The sequence below is a fragment of the Hippopotamus amphibius genome, chromosome 7 (assembly GCF_030028045.1).
Source record: "Hippopotamus amphibius kiboko isolate mHipAmp2 chromosome 7, mHipAmp2.hap2, whole genome shotgun sequence".
NCBI classification, from domain to species: Eukaryota; Metazoa; Chordata; class Mammalia; order Artiodactyla; family Hippopotamidae; genus Hippopotamus; species Hippopotamus amphibius.
In genome coordinates, this window is record NC_080192.1 from 12,820,209 (window position 1) to 12,839,687 (window position 19,479).

The 19,479-nt window shown below is 48.3% G+C and overlaps 1 protein-coding gene across 1 annotated transcript in view; it reads right to left on the reverse strand.

Moving 5' to 3' along the window:
• ISX (intestine specific homeobox) overlaps nt 1–5,521 on the reverse strand; it is a 43,178-nt gene extending 37,657 nt beyond the window's left edge. Inside the window, 3 exon segments of the mRNA XM_057743342.1 lie at nt 3,289–3,583; nt 3,768–3,892; nt 5,494–5,521. Of these exon segments, the coding sequence (XP_057599325.1) occupies nt 3,289–3,583; nt 3,768–3,892; nt 5,494–5,521 (448 nt within the window).
• Between the last annotated feature and the right edge of the window lie 13,958 nt (nt 5,522–19,479).

A 19,479-nucleotide genomic window follows, 5' to 3' on the forward strand; every position in this document is an offset into this window, starting at 1 on the left:
AGCCCATGAACAGACAAGGGAAGATATCTGCCCTACCCCCACCCCAGGCCAGAAGACCCGTAAGGGGTTAACCCATTGAGGTGGTCTCCTCCTTGCCTCTCTTCCTCTCCCCTTTCCCCCTGAGCATCATCATTTCCCTGCAGAGGGTCATCCGTGGGACAGGTGCAGAGATGATCTCTCTCTTCCCAGCATCTGAGCCTCCAGTACAAAGTGACTTCCCCCTGGCTGGGTCTCCCTTGACTTTGGAGGGTCCCTGGGCTCTGGGGGGCTTGCCTCTCTCAGGAGTGAGCAGGTAGCTGGGCTTAGCCTCCCTTCAAGTTGGGAGACCCTCTTGGATTTTTCCGTCGGCCCGAGGCTGGGGAGGGTCCAATGCCTTACATGATGAGGGTCCCTGTGCGAGTGGGGCACTGTTGGGGGGCACTGTTGGGGGGCACCTTGGTCGCTGCCCTGAGAGACGAAGGAGACCCAGCACAGGCCTTGGCCTGGGTCGCTGACCTGGCCCCAGCTCTGGCACGAAGTGCTCTGTAGCACCGAACAAGCCACTTTGCCTCCCTGGACTTCAGCCTCCACAAAAAACGGTCGTTGGACCACCCACATCAGACTCATTTGGGAGAGCTTGTTAATTTCGATTCCTGGGCTCCACTCTAGACTAGAGGCAGAGTCTTATTTGCCAGGCCTGGAATGCTGCACCTTCACAAGCTCCCTAGGGGACTGGGATCCCCAGGAGGTAATGCTCGCCAGTCAACCTCTATAAGCTCCCCCGTGAAGCCCTGGAAGTGCTGAGTGGAGACAAACAGGACTTTATTCCTCTGATGTTAATATTGGGATGGGGAGGGCCCTGGATGCACCTTTTCTGTCCTGGTGCCCATTCCCTGAGGGCTCCTGCATGCTCTGTGTGCGTGCGTGCGTGCGTGTGTGTGCGTGTCTGTGTGTGTGTGCGTGTGTGTGTGTGTGCGTGTGTGTGGTGGGGAACAGGACAGAGGTGGAGAGGTATTAGCTGGGCCACAAGCACGGGCGGGAGTTGGGGGCCCCTGCGGGGGCTGCGAGAGGCGGAGGTGGTGAGCTGGTCCTGCCTTGCCTGGCATGGGCCCCCCACTCTGCAAGGAGGAAGCTTCTGCCATAGAAAGTACCCGCGAGCGACGCCACCGGGGCTTTTGAGCAAGGAGCCTGTTGTGGTCACGGTGTGTCAGAGCGGGGAAGGCCCTTGGGAATGTTCTAGCTCTGCTCTTTCGTGTTCCAGACGAGGAGCAGCTTGCCCGAGGTCCTCCTGTGTGTCGGTGGACCTCGGTCTTAGAGGCCAGGTTTCTGGAATCCCAGCTCCCCGCCCTCCCGCCCATACTCCCAGGCCTAGAGTATCACAGACTCCAGCTCCTTGCAGTTTGTGCAAGTTCCCTTTGCAGTTTCTGACATGCTGACATCCCACCTGCAGTATTATTTGCTTCACACTTAGACTTTTTTTGTTGTTGTACCTAAATAAATACATTTATTGTAAAAGAAACCCTCACATCATGACCATGAATGGGTAAATGGGTACCATGCGTCATAAATAGGTCATTACAGAACGATTGACATAAATAATCGCTGTCTGCCTGCCCCTCAAAGTCATCTTGAAAACCACCATGGGGACCCTCACGAGTCTTTTGGAAATGTTAAATTCCAGCCTAGCAGGGAGATGATGGATTTAAGCCACTTTCAGGAATAATCTAGAGTGGGTGGTCTCAGGCCACCAGGGTTCAATTCTAATGCCACCTTCTCACGTGGCTTTTGCAGGTGGTTTGTCTTCTTGGTTTCATCAGCTCTAAGGTGGGTCTCACAATTGTGACAAATGGATAGAACAATGACTGTGAGAGCCATTGGGCACCGTCCAATCTTATGACTGCAATTTTCGCAAGCACTTCCTGGGGGTCTCCTCTGGGTCCAGGGGGATAGCTGGCATGAAACATGCCAGGAGCTTTAGGGGAGGTTTAGGATGACTGGCCTCCTTTTTGTTATCAGCCAAGGTCAGGCTAGGGGAAGGGAAGCTGCTCTGGGAGGAAAATAAGATCTCTGTCTTTCTCCACAGCAGAGAGGACAGACATAGATTTTATGTAACTGCAGCAGGAGAGACTCGGGTTAGACCCTCAGAAGAATGGTTTCTGTGAATGCTTATGGCTCATTCAATTCACTGCAAGATATTAATGAACTGGAAATTAAACTGTGGCCCTTTCCTATCGCTGGGCTCAGCTACCGGGAAACCCGCCAGCTCCCCCGGGGACGCCTGGCCCCCCAGGGGCTTCCCCTTGGCCCCCCACTCAGCACCACCACCCTCTCGGGAGACTCGACGGCGAGGAGGGAGTGCGGCTCCACGTTCGGAAGGAGAAGACATCACGGGCTCCCTGAGCTTCCTTTCCTCGGCTTAAAGGGGTGGAAAGGAGCAAAGCCTGGGACCCTCTTGTGAGATAGTCCAGGCTCATCGCCTGTCAGACTCCAGTGGACCCTTGAGACATCACCAGCTCCATTTCCTCCCTCCCTCAGCCGTCTCCCTGAGGGTGAAGCGGAGACCAGAGTGGAAAGGGACTTTGCTAAGGACACGCAGCAGAAGGGGGGGGGGGGGGAGGGTGTAGAGCCGAGACTGACAGCGGATTCCTGACTCAGCATCGTGTGTGTCCCCCTCCGTGCCCTCCTCAAGCCGGCTCTCAAGCAGGGGCCCGGGATCTGGTCATTGTTTCTTGGGGACGAGCCCTGGAGTGGGCACTGGTCTGGGGTGTGATCAGGGCGGGCAAATCCTGGGCAGAGCTGCAGCCATGAGAGGCCGTGCAGGCTGACCTCTGCTTACGCAGGGAAAGCACACAGTAGACCGAGCAGGTGTTTGGGGGAGGCTGGGTATCGGGGCCTCTGCTTTGTGACTGTGTGACTTGGGGGCAGCACCTACCTCTTCTCTTTCACAACTCCGCACCTCTCCAATTATGAGAACCATGCTTTTCTACTGACGTTAAAGAAGAGACATGCACAGCCTCCAGGACAGTGCTGACCACATCGTAAAGGCTGAATAAATACATGGGAACTCTCGCTGAGGCCTGGTTACAGGAACAAGCTCCAAGTCCCCCCCTTCCTGCAACGAACTGAGCCTTGGTCCATATCGGAACAGCCATAGTACTGGGCTGGATAGAAAGGTATTTAAGGCACCTGACATCTCTTTGAATTTAGAAGTCTCCTCTTCTGTTGAGACGAAGCAGCTTTCTCTCTGCCTGAACCCACCTGGGCCTTGGAGACCCAGAATTGGATAAGAAATGGCCAGAAGACACTTACCTTGGGCTTGGTCCTGCGGGGGTCTCTCTGGCCCGGAATCTGCAGCGGCCGCTTGCTTGGGGCCCTGTCCACCTGCCCCTTCCGGCCGGACCACATCGCTCCTCTCAGCTGGCCTCTTTAATATCTCCTCGATGGAGAAGGACAGACCCCGCTTCTTCGGGGCCTCACAGCACCCTGAGCTCTTCTTCTCCATCCCCTCCTGGAGAGCAGGGTCCACCACCCTCTGTGGGCAGTCGCAAGGAGAGCAGAGGGGCCGATGCCACTGGAGGGCGGCGTCCTTCCTTTCCCGAAACTCCTGGAATCAAGAGGGCAAGCAGAGGTGGAGAACAGGGGTCCTCATGTCGAATTTTCTAAGCAGGGCTATGCCTCTGTGGGGACTTCTGTGGGTCACCTCAAAACACCCTGGGATCAAGGCGGCCGGTCATGTCGGGAAAGCTGGAAGTGGTTGTACCGCGTGCCCGCAGGCTCAGAACCCTCACCGGCACCATTTCCAAACTGGGTTCAATCCTGCTGCGACGGGTCTTCTCCAGGGTGGTCACCTTCACAGTTCCCAGCCTAGGCCGGGTACCCTGAGGTGGCGGCCAGTGGAGAACACAGCAAAGAGCTGGAAGAAAGAGGGAGCCTGCCCCCAGAGGGGATCTGGAGATAGGGTGTCCACCTTTGCGCTTTCTATGGCTGGTGGCCTTTTCCAGCTGGCTCCGGCCAGGCCTCTGGAAGGCTGGAGTGCCACCAGCGGGCCCCAGGTGGCCAACTCAGTCCTGGGCCACACCGCAGCTTGAGGGGCCCTCCCAGAAACCCTCCCGGATTTCTCTCGCTTCTGCTGCTCCCAGACTCTAAAGTAGGTCTTCCAGGGCACCCGTGCTTCAGCTGCCCTGCAGGTGGAGGCTTTGGAAGGGGGTCACTGGGTCACCACTGCCTGGCTGGCTGTCTGCAACGGGGCTGGGCTGAGCGCTGGTGTCTGAGTCTCCCCTGGTGTCTCTGGTCTGGCCATCGCTTTCTTCCGTTCTCTCTCCGACTTCACTGCCCAAGCCTCTCCACAGGCTCCTGGCGCGGAGTACCTCTCCCCTCCTTTGGGGGCCCTTTCTGCCCCCTCCTGCTTGCACACCTCTTATTTGCCTCCTGAAATCATGCTGAAGGGACCCTTTCTCTCCGTCCAGGAAGCTGTCGACTGGGAGCTGGTCGGCACCAACCTGTCCTTGCTAGTTCTGTTCCCAATTACTGTGTAACCAGGGAGGAGGGGGCAGTAAAACGGCTGATAAGAGAAGAAACTCTCCACCCTCCTTATGGCCAGGGATGCAGGTGTGAGGGGAAAGGGGTAGGGAGGCAGAGGGAAACTGAAGGATGGGGATTGGGGGTCCTGGGGGGGGTGCCGTGCTGGGGAACCGGCCAGGCTGGAGCAGGACAAGGGAAGGTGGGAGCAGCATGGCCAGGAAGTGTCCCCACGCCCCATAGAACGTGTTTACTCGGCCAGAATTTATGGGTCCCACGTAGGCTGGAGGCTGGGCCAGGGTGCAGTCTGCTGGGTGTCGGCTGTGGGCAGTCCCTCGCAGATGGGCTTCCCTGGGCTTGCCAGTATCAGAGTGAGAGAGGTCTTCTTCTTTTTGTAGTCTTAATTTATTGTTTATTTTATTTATTAACTTTGACTGCACCGGGTCTTAGTTGTGGCACATGGGATCTTTAGTTGTGGCATGGGGGCTTCTTAGTTGCGGCATGCATGTGGGATCTAGTTCCCCAACCAGCAATCGAACCTGGGGCCCCTGCATTGGGAGCACGGAGTCTTACCCACTGGACCACCAGGAAAGTCCTGAGAGAGGTCTTCTGAGGTCCTTATGGGGTGTGTGGGGAAACTGAGGCCCAGACCAAGGGGGTGTAGTGGAAGTCACGGCACGGTCTCATCTAAGCAGGCCCTTGGGGGGCTCCAGGGTGCCAGGCTGGCCACAAGGTGCTGTCTGCACAAGGGTGACAGGTACCCTGGGAGAGTCTGTGAACATGACTGGGGCGTTAGAATCCAGACTTTCTGGTGGAGGGAGAGGGTAGGGGAAGGCGGAGACTTTCTCCCTGAGGAGGGCAAGTCAGAGTAAAGATCACGGGTCCTGTTTTAAGAGCCGTGCCCCGGGAAGGGTCAGGAGGCTGGTCTAGCCAGGGGAGCCTGCCTCCGCTGCAGTCACAAGCAAACCCTCAGACTGTATGTGCTTCACTGCTTACTTATGTCACAGTCAATGTAGTTGGACATCCCTTCGGGGACCCAGGCTCCTTCCAGACTGTGATGCTACCCATCCCCCAATTGTGGGCTCCAGGTTTTCCAGGGAAGAGGCGAGAGCAGAGGAGAGAGTTATAGGGAGTCAGCAGTGGAAGTGGTTAAGTAACTTCTGCTCATATCCTGTGACCAGAATGAGTCACATGGCTTTGTCTAGGTGCTGGGAAGTGGAGTTCTCCTCTGGGCCAGGAGGAAAGTAACCCAACTGGCTTGGTGCACAGGAAAATGCTTGCTGTGCACCCTTGATGGTCAGGAGGCCAGAAACCCACAAAAGCCCCCTGTTGGCGGCCAAATGAATTGTTGCACTGGGAGGGAGGGTTTCCTTCTGCTTGGGGCACAGAAAGTGTGATGGACAAGAGGTGGCTGGTCAAGAGTGAGAACAGGGACTCAAGGGGCCGAAGCAGCAGAGGGGATGGGGGCCCTGGAGCCAGGGGCTGTGCACACACTGCCTCATTTAATCCACTCAACACGCCTACCAACTGGGGTCACTCATGCCATTTTACAGCTGAAATGCATCCAGAGAGGTGAGCAGCATGTATAAGGCTACACAGATAACCTGTAGAAGAAGCAGCAGTCAAACCCAAGTGAGTCCAGCTCTGAAACCCACACTCTGCTCCCTCTTCCATCATCCCCAGAGACCATCTGGTCCAACCTTCTTACTGTGCAGATGAAGAGCCATGTCTCAGAGAGAGAAGTTTCCAGAGTCACACCTGTCCTTTTCAGCACCTCCTTTGAGTTCCTTGTATTTTCTCTCTCTCTGGGGTGAGTCTTGCCCCGCCCCCCTCCCAGCAAGGTAAGACGCGGTGGACCCAGACGTTCACTGTCCTCCCAAACCATCGCCCCCTTGGTGAGCCACAGCCCAGGCATTCCCACGTGCATTCACCTCACAGATGTTTCTTGAGCACCTACTATGTGCCATCCCGTAGGGAGTTGTAGATGAATGAGCCACAGACCCAGCCCTGAAGGACTCAAACTCTGGGGTTTGGGGTGGGGAAGTGTGTGGGGGAGGGGAGAAGATGGCTACAGACGGGCCAGTGAGACAAGGTGGAAGGTGGTCAGTGGTCAGTGTCAGAGGAGTTCAGAGGAGTAACTCTGTGCAGCCGTTTGGATCAAAGAAAGCTTTGCTGCAGAGGAAGGAGAGAAAGGGAGATAGCACACAGCTTCCCTCAATCTACCCTAAACCACACAAGCAAGGCAAGACCCTTGGCTGCATGGTGCACTATTACTAGTTCATTGGTGGGAGAGAGATTTTATTTTATGAAGAGTCATTTAGGAAGAACATGCCAGAAGGGTATGTTGGAACCATCTGTACATTTATATGTCCATCCACTTGCCATTTTCGACAACAAGGCTGGTCTTGGAGGGTGTTATGTGAAGTGAAATAAATCAGACAGAGAAAGACAAATACTGTATGATATCACATATGCGGAATCTACAAAATAAGACTAGTGAATATAACAAAAAAGAAACACGGGTTACAGATGAGGAGAACAGACTAATGGTTACCAGTGGGGAGAGGGAAAGGGAGAGGGGTAAGATGGGGGAGGGGAATAAGAGGTACAAACTACTATGTATAAAATGAATGAGCTACAAGAATATATTGTACAACATAGGGAATATTGCCAATATTTAATAATAACTATAAATGGAATAGAATTTAAAAAAATTGTGAATCCCTGTGTTGGACACCTGAAACATATAGTATTGTACATCAACTATGCCTCCATTAAAAAAAATTAAAAAAATATTTGTAATGTACTCACAGTGATGGGCCAGAGCATGATTGCAGGGCTGGAAAGACAGGTTTTTTTCTTTTTTTGGTTTTTTTTTTAACACGTACTTGTAGACTTTATTATTATTTTTTCTTTAAGAACTTTTATTGAGATACAATTGACATACAATAAACTGCATATACTTAAAGTGTACAATTTGATATTTTTTTCTTGTTAGTAATGTATATGTGGCAATCCCAATCTCCCAATTCATCCCACCCCAACCCCCTCCGCTTGGAAAGACAGTTGTGATCAAAATAGACAAGCGCCCCCTCTTCTCACGGAGCTCGCATTGGACATAGAGGATAAACAGGTGATGAATAAATGTCTAATATATTTTCCATTTGTGACAATGTTATAAAGAAAACAAAACAGGGTGATGAGCTGGAGAGTGATCAGGTGAGGGCAGGTACTTTAGTTTTTTCAGATTTGAATTTTATCCCACAGGTGACACAGAACCGTGGGCATTTTTGTGAGCAAAGGTTCAAGAACTCAACTGTAGGGTTAAAGGGAGCATCCACTGGGGACTTGAATAGGACGGAGAGGAGTTACAGGCTGTGTGTGTTGGTGTCTGGGGTGGGGGGGGGAGGGGCGGGGAGTGGGGGCAGTGGCATGTGTATCAGGATGAGCTCAGTTGCAAGTAACCAAATACCCAACTTGAAGAGGCTTCAACGGTAGGGGTTTGTTCGCTCACAGGAGAATCTGTAGGAGGCTCCAGGGCTGGTTCTTTTGGTTCATTTGGTCGCAGCAACAATGCCAAGGGCAGGCACTTTCCATGTTTCTGCTCTGCCATCCCCAGTGCATTTGTTTTATCTTCAAGCTTGTCCCCACGTGGCTGGGATGGTCTCTGCAGCTCCAGGCTTTGTGGCTTCACACACACATCCGGAAGCTGCAGGGGAAGACTGACTTTTTCTCAATCTTTTTATCATGGAGGAAAACCTTTTCCAGAAATCTCCAAGTGGATTTCCTTGATTCCCCTTGGCCAAGGCTGTGTCACGTGACCACACGTAAACCCATCGCTGGCAGAAAGAGTGAACCAGCCATGGGGATCACATTATTCATCGTTTACTCCCTGGGATTCTTCGGTGGGGCCACCTGCCTTCATGGCTCTGCTGCCCAGTTTCTGGATAAAACCAGGGGTCCGCTGGGCGGGAAGAAGGCAGCTCTTTCACTGCTGTTAGGGGGATGAGCAACATTGTGTGTGTGGCAGATCAAATGGGTTTTGCTCTGGGATGTTATGTCTGGAAAGGTGTGTGACCACGTGTTCTGGGGGTGGGGTCTGTTCCCGAGTAACCTGCACGTTGACTAATTCCTTCCTAAGATGTGGGGAAAGAGGGAAGAGAGGAAGGAAGGCAGGAGGGAAACAGCACTCCGCCTCCTCCCCTCTTGGTTATCTTTGAACATACTCACACTGCCCATAGCTGGAGCATTTCCAAAGCCCTCACCCTATTGGTGTGTTTGATGTTTGCAGCCTCCACGGGAAGTGGGAGTTCCTATCCCTGTTGTGCAGTCAAAGGGACTGAAGCCTGATGAGGAAAGGGACTCACCCAAGGTCTGTCTGGTAGTTGCCAGCAAGAGGCAGAGTCCCAGCCTGAAGCCAACCTTTCTATCACCCATGCTAACCTGTTTGACCCCTGCACCCCACTGCTGCCACTTTGAGTTATTTCAAAATTCTGAGTTTTAAGAAGGAAGTCCCAAAGAAGAGACCTCGGCGGGTTGGTGGTTGAGAGATTTGAGGTCTGGGGGAGGGGGTTCCTATTCTATTCTCTCCAGAGCAATTTTTCAGGGGGTGCCTTCTGTGCGTTGGGGGTTCTGTGGGCTAGTTTATATGGGTTCAGGGATCGGGACAAGAACCTAAAGATGGCCCATCATGGGATGGCCTGGTGAGAGGATCAGGAGTTCTCAGTGGACCCCTTGTCCTTGCACCGTTTGTCCTTGAGATTTTAATTCTACATGGCCTCCTGGGGGAACCAAGATGCTTAGACCTGCCTTTTTGAGCTTGTGTTTGACTGATTCGTTTTCACCCTGGATTCTGTTGAGAGCTTTCAAAGCCCTCCCATATTTTTCCAGGTCCTCATGTCCCCTTGCTTGGGAATGAGAACTTGGGAATGAGAACTGCTCAAGCAGTTTAGCATATCCTAGAGGTGCCCTGAAATGGAGAGTGGCAGTACTCAGTGCACAGGACAGAACGCGGGGCTCTTTCCTTTCTGGATTTGGTAACCAGAGAGGGTGGATCTGGTGTAAAGCTGATTCTCATCTCTCTGGTCAGGTATGTGCAGTCTGCTTGGGCCTTGAGTTCTGTATGATGATCAAAATCCTCTATTTCCATCATGTATTCAAAGTCAGTCATACATAGAAAACGAACTTATGATTACCAAAGGGGAAAGGTGGGGGCGGGGCGGGAAATTGGGAGTTTGGGGTTGACATATACACACTATTGTATTTAAAATAGCTAACCAGCAAGGACCTACTGTGTAGCACAGGGAACTCTACTCAATATTTTTAATAACCTCAATGGGAAAAGAGTTTGAAAAAGAGTAGATATATGTATATGTAAAACTGAATCACTTTGCTGTACACGTGAAACTAACACAACATTGTAAATCAACTATACCCAAATATAAAATAAAAATTAAAAAAAAGATCTTTAATTACCTTTTGTTATGTATTATAGTTTTCAGGGTAGAAGTTTTTCCACATCTTTTGTTAAATTTAGTTTTAAGTGGTCTATGTTACTTTTAGCCTCCATTGTAATTGGAATTGTTAATTTCATTTTCCAAATGTTTGTTGTTCATATATAAAAATATAAATTTTCTATATCAAAAAAAAAGTCAGTCATAATAACGTCTGAAGACCAGCATATCAATACCGGCATATGGCTTTGCAGGGGCCAGCTTGAACCACTCTGATTACCTATAGGTCACTTCTCCTGTAGATCACTCTATCAAACCTAGAGGACTGTTCATCATCAATGGATTTATGGGGTCTAGTATTTCTGAGTGTCAGTGCATGGCATGGATCTGGGAAATTTCCCATTCAATCCTCCATTCGGCAAACATTCATTTGGTCCTACTATGTGTTAGATACTAGGTGAAGAAGGAGGAATGTATTAAAACCAACATGACTCCTGCCCGGATGGAGTTATGATCAGAGAGGAGACGTGATAAACAAGCAGACAAATAGGTGTTACAAATTACAGTAAGCAATTTGAAGAAGACAGTGCTGTAAATTGTATTACAGTTAGCCTGTCTTATTTATTACTGTCTAGGAAGGTGATTTTCAGACAGGGACCAAGCGATAATATCCATTCCACCTTAACCACAGGTGTGGCCAGGCCTGTTAGAACTCATGGTTACATCTCAAAGAGTGGGGGCATTTCGAAGAGAGGAACGGAATTTTCAAATTGGTGGAAGTTGCTTTTTCGAGAATCTCTTGAAATGCCATGTGATGCCTTGGGTTTACCCCTCACCCATTATCAACAGAGTTGTCAGCAGATGAAAACTTGCTTTGTTGGCTGATTTTGATTTGGGTCAATATGGATTTTGTCATTGTAGTTCTTGGTTTGATAAAGGCTGTCAGAAAGGAAAAAGAAAATAAATGAACTAAGAAATAAGACAATTCTTAGACTGTGACCAAGGAAGTGAGTTGATGTATGAAGAGGTGTTTGGAGGCTTATTAGAGTTATAATAAAATTTAAGTCTTGCTGTGTGGTGGTGGTGCATCTTGCTGGGACTTCGTCCTCAAGGATGTGATTCAGGTGATGATGACTGGTCCTCAGTATTGAGATGAACAGATTAGCACTGGGTAAATCCCATGTGGCAAGTTTTCCCTCTCTAGAGTTGGAAGAAATGGCTGTTTCTTCAGGTAACTTCTAGATAGGGTGGCTGGCTTGTAGGGTTTATGTTGTATGAAAACAAGACATCTTTAAACTCTTGACTCTCACTGTCGTGGTGAGATGAGAGACTCAGGAAAAGGACGGATTGAGCCCCATCTCACCACTCAGGTTACAGCTTAGAATCCCCTGGGGGGAACGTTCACAAAATTCTCTGTGCCTCAACCCCACCCACACCAGTTATGTCAGAATGCCTTGACAAGGGAGATCACATACAATTCAATCTTAATAAATGCTTATGGGAGAACAGATTCTGGGATATGGTTCCTTTTAGCAGGAAGCTGGAGTGTGGGTTCTGAGGACCAGTTCTGAATTGATGCCCTAAATCAGTGCTTCCCAAAGTTCAGTGTGCATCCACATTCCCTGGGTACCTTATTAAAATGCAGATTCTGTATGAGAAAGGTCAAAAGGAAATGCCAGTCCACATGTCCTATCCACTTCCCAGAATTCTCCTCACTGAAGTCCATCTTGGCTGAGAGATGCACCCGCCACCAGAAAGGACCCTAAGTCAGAGTAATTGGCCAGAGACAACCCGGAAACCCTTCCCATCACCATAAAACCCGAGACTGTGAGCCACGTGGCAGAGCAGTCCTCATGGGCTCCCTTATCCTCCTGCTCTCTACCCGGGTGCCGCTTCCCAATAAAGTCTCTGGCTCTGTCAAAAAAAAAAAAAAAATGCAGATTCTGGATTTCCCTGGTGGTGCAGTGGTTAAGAATCCTCCTGCCAATGCAGGGGACACGGGTTCAATCCCTGGTCTGGGAAGATCCCACATGCCACGGAGCAACTAAGCACGTGCTCCACAACTATGGAGCCTGCGCTCTAGGGCCCACGTGCTGCAACTACTGAAGCCCACGAGCCTAGAGCCCGTGCTCCACAACAGGAGAAGGCACTGCAATGAGAAGCCCATGCACTGCAAGGAAGAGTAGCCCCCACTCACAGCAACTAGGGAAAGTCTGCGTGCAGCAATGAAGACCCAACACAGCCAAAAATAAATAAATAAATAAATAATAAATAAATAAATAAATAATAAATAAATAAATGCAGATTATGATTTGGTCCACCTGGACTAAGGCCCGAGACTTGGCCTTTCTAACAGCTTCCAGGTAGATTCTGATGCACACCTAGGGTAGCCAAACCCTAGATGATATGTGGAATTAAGCACCATACCATTGGAGAAGAATTTCCTTAGAGCAGGGGTCTTAACCTTGGTTGAACATTCAGGTCAGCTGGGTAACTTTTATAAAATACCCATGCTGGGGCTCTACCCCTGGAGGCTCTGATTCAACTGTTTGAGGGGGAGGCTGGGCATTAGCTATTGAAAAAAGGTTTTCAAGCAATTTTAATGTGCAGCCAGGGGTAAGAGCCTCCGCTCTAGAGGTTTCTTTTTTTTTCTTTCTTTCTTGTTTTTTTTGGCTGCACGTGGCATGTGGGATCTTAGTTCCTTGACCAGGGATTGAACCCATGCCCCCTGAAGTGGAAGCGTGGAGTCTTAACCACAGGACCACCGGGGAAATGCCATGTAATAGAAATAAAATGCATGCATGTTAGTTATCTACTGCTGTGCAATAAATTACCCAAGACTTAATGTTTATGATGTCACATAGTAACTGAGGAGCAGAAATCTAGGAGTGATGTCGCTGGGTGATTCCAATGCAGGGTCTTCTGGGAGGCTGTAGTCAAGATGTCGACTTGGCTGCCGTCATCTGAAGGTTGGACTGTGGCCGGAGGACCTGCTTCTAAGAAGGTGCATCCACATGGGTGTTGCCTGGAGGTCCTAACTACACAGTCTTCTCCATAGGGCTGCTCACAAATCAGCAGCTGGCTTCCTTTAGAATAAGTGATGACAGAGAGAGAGAAAGAGAGAGAGAGTTTGAAAAAGAGACTGAGGCAGAAGCAGCAGTGTCTTTTGTAACCTAATTTTGAGTGACATACATTTACTTCTGATATAGTCTACTAAAAAAATTCTGTAGTGTTTCTTTAAGGAGCACTGTTCAGGGCATTTTCCTTTAAGGAACTCTGTGCAGGGCATGGGGCAAGATGACATACACCAACTTGTGAATTACTTGAAGCCTGAAGAAAAAAGATACCCTGCATTTTGTAGCCTGGTCACAGGCAAGCACATGGTGTCTGCATTTAGAGATGCACACGAAAAGTTACAGAAACATTCAGACATTCTAATGACAAATGAACCTAAACAAAAACAGTCTGTTGGTCACACAGACCAGCCCCGGTACAGTGTGGGAGGGAATCACATGAGGGTGTGAATATCAGGAAGAGGCAATCACTGGGGGTCGTCTTGGAGATGGCTACCACAGTGTGCATGCGAGTATTTTAAAACTTTTTAGTAGTCACATAAAAAATAGAAAAAAAGAAAAGGTGGCATTCATTTTAATGATATGTTTTATTTGCCCGACATATCCAAATATTATCGTTCTGACCCATAATCAGCATAAAATTAGTTTGCATTCTTTTTTATACTAAATTTGAATTCTGATGTGTACTTTGTAATTACAGCTCATCTGTATTTGGACTCACCCTGTTTCAAGCATTCATTAGCCGTTGCTTATTTTCCTTAATTCTACAGGTAACCTTGTCTGGATGGACCTTAAAGGTAGATTATCCCACTTTGTAAAGGCCCGTCCTCTATTTCCCCTCCAAGCGATAGACCTATTGGTTTACTCGCTATTCTAACCAAACCACCTGTCAATTTCCCCTTTTAGATATGGCAAGTCTGAGTTTCTTAGGCTATTTCGTATGAAGAAGCCGTTGGGTTTTCAGCATATTTATTCCACACAATTGACCTTTTTTATGCCACTGGTGCAAAAATTTGTCAGGAACACTATAAGAATTGCAGCAGCAATGACTGATTTTGGCCTTTGACTCAGTGGAGAGAAACTAATTATGTGGAGAGAAACCAATTATGGGCTAACCTAGAGGTGCCGGTGGTCACGCCCACCCTGCCAGGGCACTTACACAGAACGGGTCGCTTAGCATCCCCTGAGGCCGGGTGGGGAGGAATCGGGTCCCGACAAAGCAGACCTGGACTTCACGCAGAGCGTGAGCCATGTGCTCTGGTCCCTGCTCCCTCTAACGGGTACATTGTGACTTGAGAAATTTTTGGATGAGCTGAGTGAATTGCCCTCTGCTACGAGGAACAGAGAGTCAAAAGTCTTTTCTATGCAGATGACATGGTTTTATTGGTGGGAACCAGGAATGGCCTCATTACTGTCAGAAAGAAGTGGCTCAGGATGAAGTGCTCCAGCCCCCAATTGTCACTGTTGGCAGATGTCCTCCAACCTGGAATTGGCATTTAGTCAACAACCTGTGAATTGCATTCATTCATTTAGTCACCGAGGGCTACATTTTCCTACTCAGCCATTTGCGGGACACACCAGGAGGTGACATTTGCTTAACATTAGGTGTCTGTGGGTGCAGCATCGGGATTTTTCTAAGGTCTTCCTGGGTGATTTGTAAAATGTCCTTTGAAAAAAACTTTAAGCTAAAATTATTATGGCTCAGCTTGATGGACTTGGACATTACTTCTTGGTGTGGGAGAAGACCCAGAACTATTTTCTTAAGCATTATAGCGTCCCACTGGTATCCCCACAAACTTTCCTACTGCTGTTCCCACAGGCACTCTCACAGGTATTTCCACAGGCACTCTCACAGGTATTTCCATAAGTATTCCTACAATTATTCCCATAGGTACTCTCATAGGTATTTCCACAGGTATTCCCACAGGCATCCCCCAAAGCTTTCCTACTGGTATTCCCACATATATTCCCACAAGTATTCTCAGAGGTATTCCCACGGGCATTCCTTTGGCCACTCTCTGTGTAGAGGTAGGTCCACTTGATCGTTAATGCACATAACTGGTAGCACAGCATGCCTGCGACACAGGCCAGTACTCACTCCAGACTGTAACCTCAACCTTGTCTGCTCTCCACATTTCATCTCTAGAGAGATGGAGGTAAAATTCCCCAGAATTCCCCAGAGGAACTGACTCTTGCTGCAGCTCACGTGATGTTTCCGTAATGAGAACGCACAGTTAAATTCTTCTCAGACCACCAGGCCAGGAGAAAAGCCCACTTCTCCTGAGCACCTGAGCTAACTTTCAGAATTATCTAACTTTCAGAATCACCTTCATGCTGACCACTTGTAGGTGTTTGTGTTTCTGTTTTCTCTGTGGCTCCCAGGAAGCTAAGTCAAACACCTCGTTTGGCCTCTTGGGTGGTGGGCTTCTTTTCCTTCACTCTGGTTTTTTTACCTATTCCTTCCTTTAAAATGTGTGCTGTGTTGTCTGTATTCAAATAAACCTCCTCAACTCTTTTCCAGGAAGGGGCAGAGATATAAATAAACACTCTTGTGAGGAATGGAACAACCCATCTGTCATTCTAAAACAACTCATGAGTATTGAGGACTGGGTCCCACATCTCCTAACCACCTCACTGGTATTTTCCTGTCAGATCATGATCTGGGCACATGAGTTTAATAAGAAGAATTTAGCTTTTGTGGAGGCTACACATTCCTGCTCCAACAGATGGAAATCCTGGATAAAAATAACCACAGATTTCACATGCAAGAGGGATCATACAGTATATTTATTTTCCTGTCATGTAAATGGAGCCAAGAGTGTCAGGTCAGGGCTGGGTTGGCAGATTCACTATCATTAGGTTCTACTTAGCTTAGTGCCAGCTTCCATCCTCAAGGTTGCCCTAAAGTCCAAGATGGCTGCTGGGGCACCGGACATCAAGTTTGCATTCCAGGTGGAAGGGAAGAAGGACCAATCTCTTAGCTTGGGCAGTCTCCTGTCAAGAGCCTTTCTGGAAGGAAACTTATCCAATGACTTTCTCTTTTATCTCATTAAGCCTCCTCTCTTAGCTGAAAGTGGGACTAGGGAATGTAATCTTGAACCTAGGAATGCTGCCACCCTGAATAAGATTGGGGTTCTATTGTTAACAAGAAGAGAAACATGAATATTGGATATACAGACAGTAGCCTGACTGCTGCTTGTAGTTGGGAGCTGCAATGCACAAGTCCCTTAAAAACTTGGAGAAAGGAAGTGAGATGGCCTTTTTGGTGACAAACTTAACCATGAACAAATAAAACACTGAAGCAGAGACGTGTAAAGGCAACTTAAGAAGATACAAAAGCCTGTTAAGAATGTATCAATGTGAAAGGAGCTGGTCAGCTCCCCAGAACACAGGGAAAACCCACACAGGGGTACACATAGGAAGTCCCATCTCTTCCTGACCATTGGTGGCAGGGAGCGTAGCCAGGGGGAGGATTTTAGCAAGTGGACTTTAGTTATTTTGGTACCACTGGGAAGGTCCTATGCTTGAGATGTATTTGCAACCAGTTGCATTACTTGGGGTACAAGTTGTTATAAGATTAAACAGCCCAAACCCTCAGCTCACAAACCTGAGCATGCTGGGATCCAGAGAAATAAATCTGTAACATGGCAAGGGGTAAATGCTATGAAGGAAACAAAACAAAACAAAACAAAACAAAACAAAACAAAACAACAGAGTAAGGAGATGAGAATGACAGAGAGTCAGGGAAGCACTTCAGAAAGAGTCAGAGAATAGATGTCAGATGCTGGAGTCCTCATTCCAGCTCTGCTGTTGACTTGTGTGTGTGTTCACATCACTGGGTCTCAGTCTCCAGCTCTGTGGAATGGGGGCGTTGGACTGGTGGCCAGAAAAATGCAGTAATTAAGAGCATGGGTCATTGGGTGGATGCCTCCTGCCTTTGAATCCCAGCTCAACTCTTAACTGAGCCAGTGACCTAGTCTCCCTAAGCCTCGGTTGCCTCGCCTGCAAGTGGGAATCAGGGCACCTATTGCATGGGCGCCACTTAAGGAGGCTTAAAAGACACAATGCAAATAAAGTGCCTGCACAAAGCACTGCACAATTGATAGCAGTTTCTTCCCGTGCCTACCCCCCTAGGCCAGGAAATGCTGTCCCTTCTGGATAATCTGCCTCCAGCCATCACCACTGCCAACTCCAGACTCCCTCTGGCAGCCGTCTCCCTGGTGACAGTTGCTATGACTGTCTCAAAAGTTCAACGGCTACCACCCACCGCGTGCAGAAGACCCCATGCACTGCTGTCTGGAGTGCTTTTAACCCATGATTTATTAGGTTTGTCCTCCCTAATGACTTCTCAAATGAGCCCATAAATTAGAAATATGAATAAAGCATCCCTGGGGTCGTCAACTGGTAACTTGGGTTGTGGGGTCCGTTTATGGATCAATTATGATCACTTGGCATTTCTGTCTGTATCACTGTCCATCAGGGTGCAAATGGCTCTCAGACTCGTGCTCTGGGGGTTGAAGGGAGCTTTCAGCTGAGGGCTGGAGGGTTATGTAGCTACAGTGAGGTGAGTCCTTGTTTCTTTTACTCCCACAGGGTCCATCGATTCTCAAGTGTACCACTTAAATATGCTTCACACTCTCTTGCCCGCACTTCTGCATTCCAGAGCTTTCTCTGGGTGAGTTTTTCTTTCTTTCTTTCTTTTTCTTTCTTTCTTTCTTTCTTTCTTTCTTTCTTTCTTTCTTTCTTTCTTTCTTTCTTTCTTTCTTTCTTTCTTTGTCTTTCTTCCTTTCTTCCTTTGTTTCACCGAATCCTTCTATCTTGCCTGCCTTTCCTCTTCCCTTTGTTGAATATTTCTTGAGTACCTCTTTATCTCTTTGGGTAAGTCCATAATTGTATCAGTAGTGATGATGAAGGTGGTAAGGATTAAAAAAAAAACAAAACCCTGCTTTTGAATGTTAATACATACCAGATACTCCATTGTCCAGAGAAGGTAACTGGGGCACACAAGCAGTAAAATAACTTGTCCAAGGTCAGAGAGGTTACATGACTTGCCCAAAGCCTCATAGCAAAGAAGGAGAGGTGCCAGGAAACTTTGCGCAAGTTACCTTAACACTCTGTGCTTCTGTCTCTTCTTCTGAAAAATAGGTTTATTGATAGAACCCATGTCATGGCAGCCGTGAGAATTGAACATAAAGGGCTTTGAACAGTGACCAGCCTGCATAAAGTATTGCTATCAATCCTGTGCCTAAAATTGATTACTTACTTGAAATCCGCTAGAAGCCTCATGAAGAAAGGGCGACCCAGAAAATATTTTGCCCAAGGCCACCCAGCGAAGAAATGGCAGGAGTGGGATTTGAACCAAGATCTGTCTTGCTCTAGAGCCTCTACACTCAGGAAGCACTTTACCTTCCAGCTCTCATCCTAAACCATCAAACCAGAACTCACGTTCTGCAGACTCAGAAAGAAAAAACTGCATGTTTTCACTTCTATATGGAAAATAAAAAAGTTGACTCCGTAGAAGCAGGGAGTAGAATGGTGGTTACCAGGGGCAGGGGGGTGGGGAAGTGGGGAAGTGGGGAGATGCCGGTGGAGGGAACAATCTTGCAGTTATCAAAGATAAAGAAGTCTAGGGATCTAACATGCCGCATGAGGACCTTGGTTAATAATAATGGCACAGGGACCTATATTCAATATCCTGAGATAAACCATAATGAAAATAATATGAAAAGAATATATATATGAATAACTGAGTCACTTTGGTCTACAGCAGAAATTAAACACAATATTGTAAATAAAAAAATAAAATTCATTTTCAAAACTTAAGAAAAAGTACTGTAATGAATACTGGAAATCTGCTAAGAGTAGATTTCAGGTGCTCTCATCATACACAGTAACTATGTGAGGAGGTGATATGTTAATTAGCTCGACTGTAGTACTCATTTCACTATGTATATGTATATCAAATCATGTTGTACACCTTGAATATATACAATTTTAATTAAAAAAAGAAAATTAAAAAAAAATGAAACTTTCTATGTGGTTTCAGCGCTAGATTAATCCCCTCTCTGCCTCCCCAGGGGCAGGGGACACCATGGAGGACTTCCTGGAGGAGGTGGCACTTGAGGAGTCTCTGAGAGGATGAGGAGAAGGAGGTGCTGTGGGGATGGCACTTGTCCAGAGAAGAGCTGCGGTTGGGTTCACCCAGAGCTGGGGATGGGGTGGAGGGAGGTGGGACCCACCCTCCTGTGCCAGGCCCCCGCCTCACCAGCACAGGTAGAGATAAAACTGGCTCCCTCCCTGGTTGTTGGCAGAATGGATGTTGCAGGGGTGCAGCGAATGGTGACTTGTTGACTTGCATTTAGAGACCTTATCATGGTTGAAACGAAACCCTGACTTTGAGCAGTTCTTGCTGATTAAGGGAACGAAAAAGAGAAAGGGAGGATGGGGGAAGGTCG